Raw genomic sequence first — 12,772 nt, 5'->3', positions numbered from 1 at the left:
TGACCATCCAGAGATGCAAAGATACACATGCAAATTTGGACACTGTGTGGGGAAACACATTCTGATTTCTCAAATACAAGCACGTTTATTACCTGAGCTAAATAGCATGAGATCTGGGCTAGGTGCATGTAGGATGTCGGTGAAGATAGCTGCCATCTCTCCCCTTCTTCATACTCACCTTCAGGAATAACTACTCTTACCATCCACGATATATATTGTAATATAACCTCACCTTCACACGGAGAATGAGCCATCCTCATACAGTGACAGTCAAAATGTGGAAAGCACTCACCTTCCTTAACATCACACATCTTTCCGTGCTTTCCAAACACTACCAGAGTTCAAGGAGCAGATATTCATTAGCCATCTGCACATTTGTCGCAGAACTCCTGCATTGGTCACACAACATTTCACTGTGGCCACTACATTCTACATCGGTTTCTCAGCTTCATCCCTCCACTGCACACTGAGAAAGATTCTGCTTTTCCCAGATTGTTTCATGACACAGGATGTCCTGGTAAAGCAGCAACACCCAACCCAACACCCAACCACACATACAAAAGACCTCACGTTATTAACCCGATATTTATCTACATTTTGTAGGACAACTGTTACGGTTGCATTTTGTCACCGGGGAGAGAGGACTTTGTGTTCCTGCAGATACATATTTCATGGAAGGTTTCAGGGTCCAATATTTTGACCAGAGTCACACCCTCGGAAGAACTTGCTAACTCAGCAAAGAATTAAAGCACTTGCTTCCCACTGTGGGCAGGCTCTTTGAGGCACATGAGGCTGGGGGAAAGTTAAAATGCTCTTCCATTACTCTTTTTCCCTTCATTTGATTAACGAAGACCCTTATTATATGAAGCTATTCTGCCCATCTGAGATCATGTTGTCCTTTGGGGCACAACAGAGTGAGTATCCTGTGATTAAAATAATAGAAACAATGGAATATGAAGCCATAAAATATACTGTTTTATCAATTTGGACCAGCATCCTTCTTGTCTCTGTTTTGACCACTTGCATTCTTCTCATACATTTTACTTAAACTATCACCAAGTCAACCTCCATCAGACAGGTTGTACCTACACCAATATCAGCATCCTATCGACAAAAACACAACATGGACAACTGCTACAAATTTGGGAGAGATTTAGCTCTCCATACACCCCTTCACATTCAAACGAGGTGAAGGAATATGTGGCTGAGAGTGCAGGATGCTCATGACTTTGTAGGCCATAGCATTGCTGCAAGCCCAGGAGGTAGAGGAGGTAATTCCAGGATGGCAGAGGAGCAGCATCCACCCTAAAACAGTTGCCTGATTTCATACAGCTCTGGCTTACATTCTGTGGGAACAGCCATCTGTGCACAAACGCACACACACACCATGTACAAAATATTTATTTAGAAAAGGTCTGCTTGCACAGCACACTCTACAGTCGTTTCGCACCCAGCACATCTTGAACACCTCTTGGCAGAGGTACATTGCTGCAGCTCCCAGCCCCCTGCATTCACCAACTGTCCCTTCAATTCCCAACACAACGCACAAAGAGAAAACCACCGAGGCAAGAAATACAGTCCTCTCCCACAGGAGCACGAGCGCTGATGCCAGTAAGAAACTTCCTATGGGTAAAGCCTTACCTACGAGTCTGACAAGTTTAAGGGCTCGTTTCATTCTGCTTTGCACCAGCAAGCACACAACTCTGCATGGGCTTGGGCTGGCCCCATGCCACTATCCCAACCCCACTGGTGACTGGCAGAGAACAGCTACGGCACTGATCTGACACTTTTGCTTGCCTTACTCTGAAAGAAAAGACTTGAAAAAAAAAAAAAAAAAAAAAGAAAGAAAAAGAAGAAAAAAAGAACATTTCCTTTTTTCTCTTGGAAAATTGTTGCTAAATAGCAGTTGGGTGGCTTCAAAACCTTTTGTTGGGGCAAGGCACAAAGGAGAGAAGATACATTAGGTTGTCCTTAATTTAAAACAACACAAAACACATATCCAGTCCTTCCGACCTTTGTGTCCTTCACAGCAGCAGGCACATTGCCATTTCCCTATGGTATCTGACACACCATCCTGGGAAGAGACGGTCCTGTTCGTGCAATGCTGCAGTCTCCATTGACTGCTCCCTCAATATTTCAGCATCCGGGGAGTGCCAAATGCTCCCACACCCTCTGCCCAAGCCTCTCCAAGTGTTTTCAACCCGCAGAATCACCAAATTCCCCTCTCTAAGTCATCTGTTGGCTCTCCAGCGCTTTCTCCTGGATCTCCTCATACTTTGGCGGGGGTGTCAGTGGCTCGATCGTGATGGGGTGGGTGCTGCTCCCGTCGGCGAGGTTGAGACGGATGTCCTTGAGGTGCAGCTTCTCCGACTTGATCCTCCGCACCTTCAGGGGCTTCAGGCGCTTGCTCAGGCGTGAGTTGTGCCGACCAGGAGGCCGCTCTGTGCCAGGCTCCACGCCAGGCTCCGTGCCGGCTGCTCCCTGGGGCTGTGCGCCCTCGTCAAGCCCCGTCAGTGACTCGTAGGAGGGCAGCGAGACGCTGAGCCTGTGGCTCCTGTCCGGGTTATGGGGCTCAGAGTAGCCTGCGTTCATCACCTCCTCGTAGCTGGGGACGTAGTACCGGGAGGACGTGTCTTCATCCTCTTCTTGGCTGAAGGAGAGAAGAAGAGAGCATCAGCTGCACGTCGTTTCAGCTTCACGGGGCGTGTGGGGCAGAGAGAGGAGACGGAAGACAACGAAAAATAAAGGACAGAATATTTACCCTTCCAAAAATAAAGGGCAGAATATCTGCCCTTCCGCCTTATATATAGCAACTCATGACATTTTGAACAGGATGCAACCGCACCTATGTTCAGACTTGTTTCTATTTCACACGTCTTTACTTGAGATTTTCTTGGCAAATAAATTGATAATCATCTTATCTCTCTCAGCAGTGATTCCTTCCCCAGGCAGAACACCAGCTTCTCTCCTCACCTCTCCACAAGTTCCTCAGAGCACAGAAGGGACCTCACCACCCTGCCACGGCACCGGGATGTGTCTGGTTGGGCGCATCACTTCAGTTTCTCTGCTGAGAGCTCCACACAAAGACACGTGTGCCTGTCTGTGCCCCGGGTACCTGCATGCAGCCTGCACAGCTACGCTCTGCACTGCTTCTGCAACAGGAAGGTGCTTTTAACATCTGGTGGGGCATCAGAGTTTTCTTAGGGTCTCTGAGCACACAAACTACCTCCCTCTGAAGCCATAGCAGCCCTCACCTGCACCATTCCTCAGGCAGCAGCCGCAAGAGGTGCTTTCTCCTGCTGCCTCCTCTCTCTTTTCCTCTTCACCACCCGCTGCCTTTCTCTGGACAGACTCAAGCCAGCATCGTGGGGACAAGACACGGTCTGCAAGGTGCAGCAGGGCTCCCCAGGCAGACCAGAGAGCCCTGCACACCCCCAGCAGATCCACGCCAGGTCCTCAGCTGCTGACTGCACCTCTGCAGCTCAACAGCTACGCGGCACCACCAGCCACGCTGACCAAGACAGCGAGCCCCAGCCTTCCTGCTCCTCTTCCCCACCCCTCTGTAGCTCCTCATCCACCTCGCAGCAGCCACCCGTGTTAACCATTAACAGCATCTCCTTGTGATGCCCCGTGCCATACAGTGTGCAGACCAACAAAGCGTGAGCTCACACACAGACACTGCCTCCCTTTACCCACAACACCGTAAATACAGCTGGGTTCATTTTGTCCTGAGCTATAAAAACAAAAAAAAGCTTGTACCCTAAACCATGAGCCGTGCTCACCTTTATCTGAGCACACACTGCTGTTTGTTTGCTCACGACCTCCTGCAAGAGGAAAATAAAGCCCGTGGGGTCATTTCTACCCTCCACCCCAATCCCTTTCCCCCCCACAAAGCTCACCTGTCCTCCTGCTGCGAGGGCTCTGCCGATGCCTGGTGCTGCACCCTGGTTATTTCTTCGCTCTGCCTCTTCTTGTCGCGGATGTTCAAGCAGATGGAGAGCAGCAGCAGCAGCAACCCCGCCCCGACCAGCACGTACGCCACGGAAAACGTCTTGCTCTTCAAAATGCCCCCGCTGCCACGGTCGGGCTTGCTGCTGTTACCAGAGTGGCCAGCGGGTTTTTCGACGGGACCAAAGCCAGGGACGAGGTTCCACACGGCCATAATGATGCCCAGGACGAGCATCCCCAGCCCTATCGCCGTCAGTGCGTAGTGCGACCCGTTGGCACGGGACTGGGCCATCGCGCCCTGCTGCCCGCGGCGGCCACCTCACAGCACCCGTGGTGGCAGCGGGTGGCCAGGCCGGCTACCATGCGTGCGGTGCCCTCCCGGAGCAGGCAGTGAGACCTGGGGAGAGAAGGAAAGCTGCGGTTACTCAGCTTGCCACGGGACACGACGCAGCTAGCAGGCAAGATAACGTCGTTTTTGGACTGCTGATGCTGGAAATCTAATTACACCGCGCCTTGCCCAGAGCGCACGGCGCAGCCGTTGGCAGCGGGGGCCTTGCTGCCCGTTCCAAGGGGATCTGCAGAGCAGCATCCACCCCAAATGTGGGCTGCTTCCCTCCACGCCACGGCTCGGGTTCACTGTCCTAAAAATCAGCCAGCGCCACTGGCTCTGCTTCTTCCCACCCAGCTTTCTTCCCACCTCCGCTGCCACCGGCCCCGTGATGTTTTGCCCAGGTGCGAGTCCTCCGCTGAGCGGCCTCACCGCCTGCATCACGTTCCCACCCCGAGGGTTCCTCTCCAGCCCTACCAAACCCCAGCAGCATGAAGGAAGCCGCAAGAAGCAACATGTTCCTAAATCTCTAACTTCCTGCAGAACAGGGGCGCCTACCCAGCAGGTACCTTCAGCCGCAGCCTGACCCTTTGCTACCTTCTTAGCCAGATTACACACCCACCTGAGGAAAGAGAGGAATTGTTAACATTTGCTAGGAACTTGGATTCAACATCTTTCTGAGGGCAACAACTGACCTCTTCACGGCAGCTGCTCCACCAAAAAAACCCATCATGGCTCAGAGCATTGCTCCTCGCCGCATGGACAGAGCCCTACCCAACCTACTGCCGCCTGAAAACACTTGGAAAAAAATAAAAAAAATCCCAGGCTCTATTACTTCTCCTTTTTTTTCCCTTGTGAAAGATCGAGAGCAGCTGATTGTGGAGCTGGCTGCCTGCCCTCCGAACCCTCCCTGCACAAGGAAGAGAAAGCAAAAGCAGAGCTCTCCCAGCCAAACCGTCCGTGCAGCTTTTCCTGGCTGCTGCCTGCATGGGCTGAGCCGAAAGCACAGCCTCAGAAAAGCCCACAGCAAATCCACTGCTCCCTTCTGGACAGCTTTAACCCACCCTGGAAGAGTCCCCTGGGTGTATCACCAGGCTGCAGTTGTGACCCAGCCCACCAAACTCCTGCTACCCGGCCTGGATTGAATTGCTGCATTTTCTCAGCTGCAAACGCTGGATGCGCCTGCTTTCCGAAAATAAACACGCACGACTGCATCTCCTGGCAGCCTGCCTGCTGGACCTCAGCACGCAGGGATGGCAGCAAGGAGCACAAACCTGTGACTGGAAACTGCATGCGTGCAGCAAAGCCCCCCCATTTCCACACCGATCTCACAGCTGGTGTAGAACAACATCCCATTTGTGCCAAAAAACGCATGCAGCAGCGCAAACACGCCTGCTGGTTTTCTTTTCCTCCCCAGCCTCGGCTTTGCAAAGCTTGCTTGTGCTAGGAGCCGTCCCTCGGGCAGGATGCTGCTGCTCGCTTTTCCCATGCACGGCCTCGCTCCTCGTCTCAGCACTCCGGGTCAATGGTCCCGGCTTGTTCAGCCCGAGAGCACGCCTCGGCTGCTGGGTCACGGGGCAGAGTCGAGCAGCGTTCCCAGAAAACAGCCCGGCTCCAGCCACTTGCAGGAAAAGGCAGACACGGAAACAAGGAGGGCACCGAGCAAACTTTCCCACCTCGCCCCGCTTATCTCGAATACTCTGGAGGCTCCCAAAGAGATCCCACAGCTGACTGCAGCCCCACACCGGGGCTGTCGGCATCCATGCCCCGTGTGCCCCCAGCCTCCCCCCGAGCATCATTCCCGTCCTAAAAAAGTAGCGCTGCAAACATCCTCTACAAAATCCTGAGTCATGAGAGCAATTAAAACAAGGAAGTCGATGCTAACAGAGCTGCTTTTTTTTTTTTTCTCCCCACCAGCCACAGCCGTTCCCAGGAGCAGTCTCAGAGCTGTGGCTCGGTGCCTGCCTTCCCGCGGGCACCCCGCTCTGCCTGCCCTTCCTCGGGGCTTTTTTTGGCCGAGGGGCTCTCCCAGGGGAAGCCAGCACGCCGTGGTGGGCCTGACCTTCAGCTCCCCATGAAGGAGCAGTCGGCTCACACGATGGCTTTGCCCACCCCAAGCTCCCTTCCTTCCCACATCCCGGTCCTTCCCGACAGCCCTAGCTGGAAATCCAGCTTGTCTGAAGACAAGCCCGCAAACATTTCCCCGTGGTTATGAACTGAGAGCACAAACGTGACCTCTAAACCCCACAGCAGGTATCCAGAGCCACGTGGGATGAAGCTTTCACCTTCAGGAGCTGAGGATGGACAAACCTCGCTGCTGCTGGCAGAGAGGGGCCAGCACCTGCTGTCACAGGGTCCCTCGGGTGTCCCCAAGCCACCCACAAGCCCAATTTCATCCTCCTGGTGGGCCTGCTGCCAGCGTGCTGCCGGTGCCGGGATGGCAGCCCCGCACCTCTCCGTGCCACCACGGGCAGCACCCACGCTGCGGGCGCGCTGCGAACCCACTGACCTCCACAGGCTTGGAAAAATCTTGCAACAGCCAAATTGCATCAGACTTCCTAAACCTTCACGCACCCTCCGCTGCATCCGGCCCCGTTTCCAGCCATGCCAGTGCCCCGAGGCGCTGTGGGGTGCTGCTCACCCCCTTCATCCACGAGGCTCCTCCTTCATCCTCCACGTCCCCAGGGTTTGCTGCAGCCCTCCAAGGCTCGTCGGGTCGGAAAGCTCCTTCCTCTGATCCTCCAACCCTTCCTCCCCAGTGCTGCCAGGGACTCATTCAGCACATTTCTCAGCTCCCTCCGTCACTGGAGGCAAAAGTGGGACGGCTGCCATCAGGCCAGCAAAGCCTCTTCCAGGAGTTTTTTCCAGCACGCCACCCAGACGCAGCTCTGGGCAGGACTGGCAGTCCTGGGACTGCTCTCCCATCCCATGGCAGTGAGGAAGGGCAGAGGATCCCAACTGCTGCCGTTTCCTTACTGCTCGCTGCTTCCACAGCCACGCCAACAGACCGGAGCATTTTCTTCAGGAAAAGCCACGCAAACACTGCTTCAGCTGCACTGCCTCTACCATCCCCTCTGGCCTGATCTTTATCAGCACCCTGCTTCTGATTTTGGTCTTCCCTTCTTAGCTGGATGCTTTGGTTCTTAATATAGCATTAGATACACACACATGTATACAAAAAAGCTCCCAGCTCCATGCTAGCTGGCGAGGCATTTTGCAGCCAGCCATCGTCCGGCTGAGATCTCACTCACAAACTGCTCCTGGGGCTTTAGGACAGAGCTCACACCGCACACAGGCCGGCACAGCCGACATGCTGCTCTGCCAGCATCTGCCCGTGCCACTACCAGCACCCTGCCAACACGCAGCACCACTCCTCAGCACAGACCTCGGCCGTTTCCTTGTCGTGAGCGGCAGAGAAGGAAAGAAGCAGCCCACTCGCTGGTGGCTTTTATTTGGAGGGGTAAAAGGTTTCAGAAGCAGCCACTTTTTCCGCCTCTGACACTTCACGCACGCGCCCAGCACAGCTGGCCTCCCTCTAGCACCTCACCCCTCTCCAAGCCTCTCCATCATCACGGAGCTGAGAAGTTGTGCGCAGATCCCTCGCCTGCAGAGAGGGCAAATCAGATTAAACCGCAAGGCTTTGTGCCTAAGCCGCTCTCTCCATCGAATTATCCCTCCTTTCGGCTTAGCAGGGAGCACTGCCATCGCTCGTGTGGCCATAACCCCGGTGATGCTGATGGCTGGAGAAGGCTGCTGCAGCCTCTGGAAGAGCAGAGGAGGCCTCAATGGGAAGGGAAGCAGAGGGCACGGAGACAGGTACAGCACCTGGAGGCTCCAGGGAAGCAGCAAACCGACCACAAGCCTGTCTGTGGCCGGCACCGTCTCTCCAAGGACATCCAGAGGAAGACGAGGCAGAGCAGGACACTACCCCTGCCTTGCCTGCTGCCTCCACTCCAGCCCTGTGCCAAGCCATGCGTAACCCATCCTTACTCACCGTCCTTAGGGCTCTCCATGCAGCTCTGTTCCCTCCTTGCTCGCCCAGCCTGCTGGCACCGAGGTGAAACACCCCGTGCTGCCCACCGTGCCCCTCCAGGGGAGACTTCCAGCTGTCCCCTGCAATCCCTGCCTGTGTCCCCCTGCCACCTCCCTGCTGGCACAGGGGCTTCCCTGCCGCCCCAGCTACCTTTGTCCCCATCCCGCGCACACCTGCGCTCTTTGTGCTCGCCGCTGTCAATGATTTACACCAGGATCTCCGAATCATTAAACCGGCACGGCACAGCTGCCACCCGGCCTCCCTGCTCTGACTTCCCTTAACAAACCTTCAGCAAAAAGAAAAACCAAACTCATCGGCGCTTCTTTACAGCAAAGATTGAGCCAGGAGGCACCTGATCCTTCTCCGTGCCAAGTCCGTGCCCCAGCGCTCCCGGTGAAACACCAACCCAGCGAGGAGGATCACGAGGAGGCAGGGACACCCACGCTCCTCCCAGCCCGGCGAGACCTTTGCGTTCCTCGCCTCCCGTGACAATGCTTTCCTAAACCAGGCTCCAGGAGCAACACCTCTGTCGTCAGATCACGAGCGATGAGCTGGCAGCTCGGGGAACAGGTCAAACCCCCCGCGCTGTCACGTAGCGAGCTCGAGCAGCCTGAGCTCCGGGGCTCTTCTGCTCCACACCTCCCGGGTGAGGTCGGCACAGGAGGCAGAGCACAGCTCCTTTGGGGGACAGCCCAGCTCGTGACACACAAGACGATTTTCACCTCAGATGAAAATGAGGTTATTTAGAGCCTGGCATGAAACCTGTGGGGCTGCTCCATCACCAGGCATGGCAGAGGTGCCGGGGACACAGCGTCACCTTCAGCCTCTGCCAAAGAGGAGCTCCCACCCTGCTGGCAGAGCCCCAGCACCCCGGTGTCTCCACGTCTCGACTGCAATGCTGAAACACTGAGGCTCAAGTCAGATTTGGAGAAATAAATCCATTATGGAGAACCCCTTAGGGCACCGAGCCCACTGTAGGTCAGCTTCCACCTGCTCAGTGCAGATCTCCCTTTTCCCATACTGGTCCTGGGGCTGGTGGGTCCTCACCCTCCTCTGCCAGCTTTCTTTCCAAGCGATGCCACCCAGGTCCTTCCAACAGCCAAGGCAGAGCTGGAAATCCCAAGGACTTTGCCCCAGCCTTGTGTCGGTGAGCCCTGAGACTCTGGGAGCTGGGGGGTAGCTCCTTGAGCTCCTCCTTGCTTTGCCCATAGCCCCAGGGAACAGGCAGGCTGGCGGCTCCTCCAGCTTGCAGCCTCCCTTCATCTGTGTGTCTGCGTGCAGGCACCCTTCTCATTAACGACTGCTCCTATTAATTTGAGATCCACGAGCTCGGTCACTAATTTGAGACCCACAAGCTTGGCTTCCACAAAACCCGCCTGCAGCAGCAGCAGCACCCTCGTGCAGAGCCCTGCGTCCGGGAGGATTCAAGCTCCAAACAACACCAAACTCCTCGAGAAGTCACAAAACCACCCACCTGCCATGCCCAGCCCGTGCTGCGCAACACCAACACCCCCAGAAGAACACCTCCTCGCACAGGGGGGCAGTTTTGGCCTTAATCATCACCACCCAAATTATCCCTGGCCCACCATCGGGAATATTTCTGGCCAGATCCCCTGTCCCAGCTGGGTAAGCACGGAGAGAAATAAGCTAAGGTCACCCAGCTGAGCAGGGAGGAGCTGCTGATTTGGCCACCTCCTGTTGGTTTTGGCAAAGCTCCAGCCGGTTTGATAGCATCTCGCCCAGGAAACGTCAGAGCACGGAGGGACAGCAGTGTGCAGGCTACTCGGCCATGCCCCCATTTTGCTGCTGGTGCTCCCTGCGCTGTGCGCTGGCTCATTGCTCTTTGCATTTCTTCCAGGCACTTCAGGAGTCGTTTCACATCCATTTCTTTCCTTAATACACCCTTCTGCACCCACCTGGCACACTGCGCTCCCCCCGAGGAGAGCTCCGAGCCCCAGCACCACCAGACCAGGGCAAAGTGGGTGAGGAGCTGAACGCTGCTGGAGAGAGGAGCTGGAGGAAAAGCAGCCACAATCCGACTCCAAATTACCATCAGGCTGCTTGCAGAGCAAGTCAAGTTCCAGACACTTCCCATACGTGGAGGCTGGGATAATTATTTCAAGGCTTGGCCTTCGGCAGTAAATCCTTGGGGTTTTGGTGCTGGGCTCCCTGGCTCGGTTAAATCCACCTGTGCTTGGTGCAGAAAGGCTTGGGACCAACAAACCAGCCTGGGAAGCTCCCCGTGCTTCCACTTGCTCTTTTCCCTGGTTTATTTCTGATCATATTTTGCACCTTTATTTTTTTTTCTTTTGTTGAAATTTCCCCGTCCTGATATTTCTTGCCACTGAGAACAGAATTAAAAGCCTTCCTGCGGATCCCGCTGACCTGCCCCATCTCAATAACCTCCCCTCTTGAGCCTGGCAGAGCTTTCAGGCATGACCCACCTGCCCTTGTGATATCCTACCCAGCCCAAACCAACTCCTCCACCTCCTCCAATGCCACCGCCGTGGCCAGCAGGAGCCACCTCTGCTGTTCCCTGCCCCTCTGCTGTGCTGGCAGCACATCGGGGCTGCGAGTCCCTGCCAGGGATTCTGCACCATCCCTCGGCATCGCTGGTGCCCCTATAACATCACCAACATCCCTCATCACCCTGGGCCCCAACAGCACCACGAAACTTTGAAAGCAGCCTTCTCCGAGGGGTGAGCCCACAAATAATCCCTGCTGTGATTTATGGGAACGGCCAGCCCCCGCTGCACCCCGCTCCCACCCCAGAATCACCTTTTCTTGCGTTATTTCTCTCCCCACACCTTGCATCCCTGCCGAGGGGCAGCTCCGGAGCCGCACGCTGTGCTGGGAGCTGCCCTCCCCGGGCTCGCTCCGGGAGCGCTGCCAAACCCAGCGCTGCTTGGGGAAGCAGCCAAAACTGATTTTGCAGGCAGAGCCGGGAGGAGGAAGGGTGGCAGCGCCTGCCTTGGAGAAGGGACAAGCCGGGAAGGGGGCGCCCAGACCCCTCCTGGGACAGCAGCACGAAGCGGGGGCACCACCGGGGAGCTGGGGGCTGCGGGACGGGAACCGGCGGCTGCTGAGGCAGCAGCGAGGAAGGGGCCGCAGGAAGAAGGAAGCGAGCAAAAGAAACAAAAGAGGCACGCGGGGAGCCCACAGGAGATGACTGGGAAGGACGGACATGGCGATTTTGGAGGCCGAGAGAAAGACACAGCACAGCACAAAGCACCGGTGCTCGGCGAGCAGGGGACGGGGTTTTGGGACGGGTGAAAGTTTGCCAGGGGTTGCGCTGCTGCGCACCGGCCGCAAAATTCACCCAGGGTTTTCAACTGCTTTGGCTGAGCCCCAGAAGTCGACTGATTCCTCCTAAAAACGAGCTCAAGAAGCGCTTGGGGTGCTGTTGGGGAGGCAGGAACCTACCTGGGCTGCTGGAGGAGGTTTCCAGCCGGCGCAGGGCAGGGCCCCATCCAGCCCTCGCCTCCCCGAGCTCCCCACGGAGCCGAGCTCCTCCTCGGCTGGGAGAGCCCCGTGCCGTGGAGCCGAGCTCCTCCGAGCATCCCCTGCCGTCGGCTGTCCCGGAGGAGGCACGGCTGGCCGCCCAGCCCTCCCTCCCCGGGCACTTCCCTTCCTCCAGCTTTCCACCCCCGTGTAATTACGCACAGTTCAAATCAAAGGCATCGCAGCCACTTCCCAGTGGTTGCGGCGGCCAAGGGCTGGGCTCGCCGGCCCCACACCCACTCACTCCTCGCCTCCACTGGGGGGGGGTTCCCTTTCTGCCAAGACACCCAAACTTCAGCATCCCCCCCTCCGCACCTCCAGCCCCCCAGGCATTCCCCGTCTTGCCAGAAAATCGCTCAGAATTGGCTCCGAAATTTGGGCACCGCTCGGTGCCCATCGCCCTCACGCCTGACCTGTGGCTCTGCCCGCGACGCTGGGTGTAACGCGGGGCCTGGGACGGCTGGGATTTAAGTCAATAGGGGCAGGCACGCACTGTGACTGTACGTGACACACAGAAACACGCCGAGCCAGGCCAGGAGGACAAAAGCACACCAGGAAAGCTGCCAGCCCCCGAGGAACACCCAGCGTCGGCGCCCATGGGGGTCCGGACACAACCTTCCCCTTCCCACCCAAGGATTTGGCACAACCCGCACTTGGGAGATGGCCGCAGGTCTGTTGGAGCTTTTTAAAAGCCCGAGACAATTTTTTTTTGGAGGAGTTGCAGTGATACAAACAACGGAAACCCCGCTGGCCAGGGCTCAGGTCCCAGGACTGACGTCCTCCAGCAAAGGGCTCACGAGACGCGGTTCCACCACCACGTTTTGCCCTGCAGGACACAGCCCCAAAATCTCTGGCACAGTTGGCCTTGCCCCATCCCCTCACTCCCCCTCACACCCCCTCAAAGAGCCAGCCTTTCCCCTTCCCTTCCCTTAGGACGGCCACCCCAATCTGCATGGGGTGAC

The 12,772-nt window shown here is 56.4% G+C and overlaps 1 protein-coding gene across 4 annotated transcripts; it reads right to left on the bottom strand.

Annotated features, from left to right (window-relative positions):
• Positions 1-1,385: 1,385 nt before the first annotated feature.
• On the bottom strand, positions 1,386-11,985 carry TMEM51 (transmembrane protein 51). 4 transcript variants are annotated; one of them, XM_027443314.3, is made up of 3 exons: positions 11,733-11,985; positions 3,900-4,345; positions 1,386-2,650 (listed from the first exon to the last, which is right to left on the bottom strand). In XM_027443314.3, the coding sequence occupies exons 2-3, from the start codon at positions 4,238-4,240 to the stop codon at positions 2,227-2,229; spliced, it is 765 nt and encodes a 254-aa protein (XP_027299115.2). In that variant the 5' UTR covers positions 4,241-4,345; positions 11,733-11,985; the 3' UTR covers positions 1,386-2,226. The 4 variants fall into 4 exon arrangements, with proteins under 4 accessions (XP_027299115.2, XP_005015063.3, XP_012950785.3 ...); XM_005015006.6 differs by lacking the exon at positions 11,733-11,985 and adding an exon at positions 8,596-8,734; XM_013095331.5 differs by lacking the exon at positions 11,733-11,985 and adding an exon at positions 8,271-8,419.
• Positions 11,986-12,772: the final 787 nt, after the last annotated feature.

The sequence above is a fragment of the Anas platyrhynchos genome, chromosome 22 (genome assembly GCF_047663525.1).
Source record: "Anas platyrhynchos isolate ZD024472 breed Pekin duck chromosome 22, IASCAAS_PekinDuck_T2T, whole genome shotgun sequence".
NCBI lineage: Eukaryota > Metazoa > Chordata > Aves > Anseriformes > Anatidae > Anas > Anas platyrhynchos.
The sequence above is the reverse complement of the archived record's forward strand: the minus strand, read 5'-3'. Positions and strand labels throughout refer to the sequence as shown.

Bases quoted from the DNA above. Each gene is read 5' to 3' on its own strand.
- TMEM51 (XM_027443314.3), bottom strand. From the start codon at position 4,240: ATGGCCCAGTCCCGTGCCAACGGGTCGCACTACGCACTGACGGCGATA. The intron at 2,651-3,899 runs GTGAGCTTTGTG...TCTCTCCTTCAG, and splicing joins CCCTCGCAGCAGGAGGACAG to CCAAGAAGAGGATGAAGACA.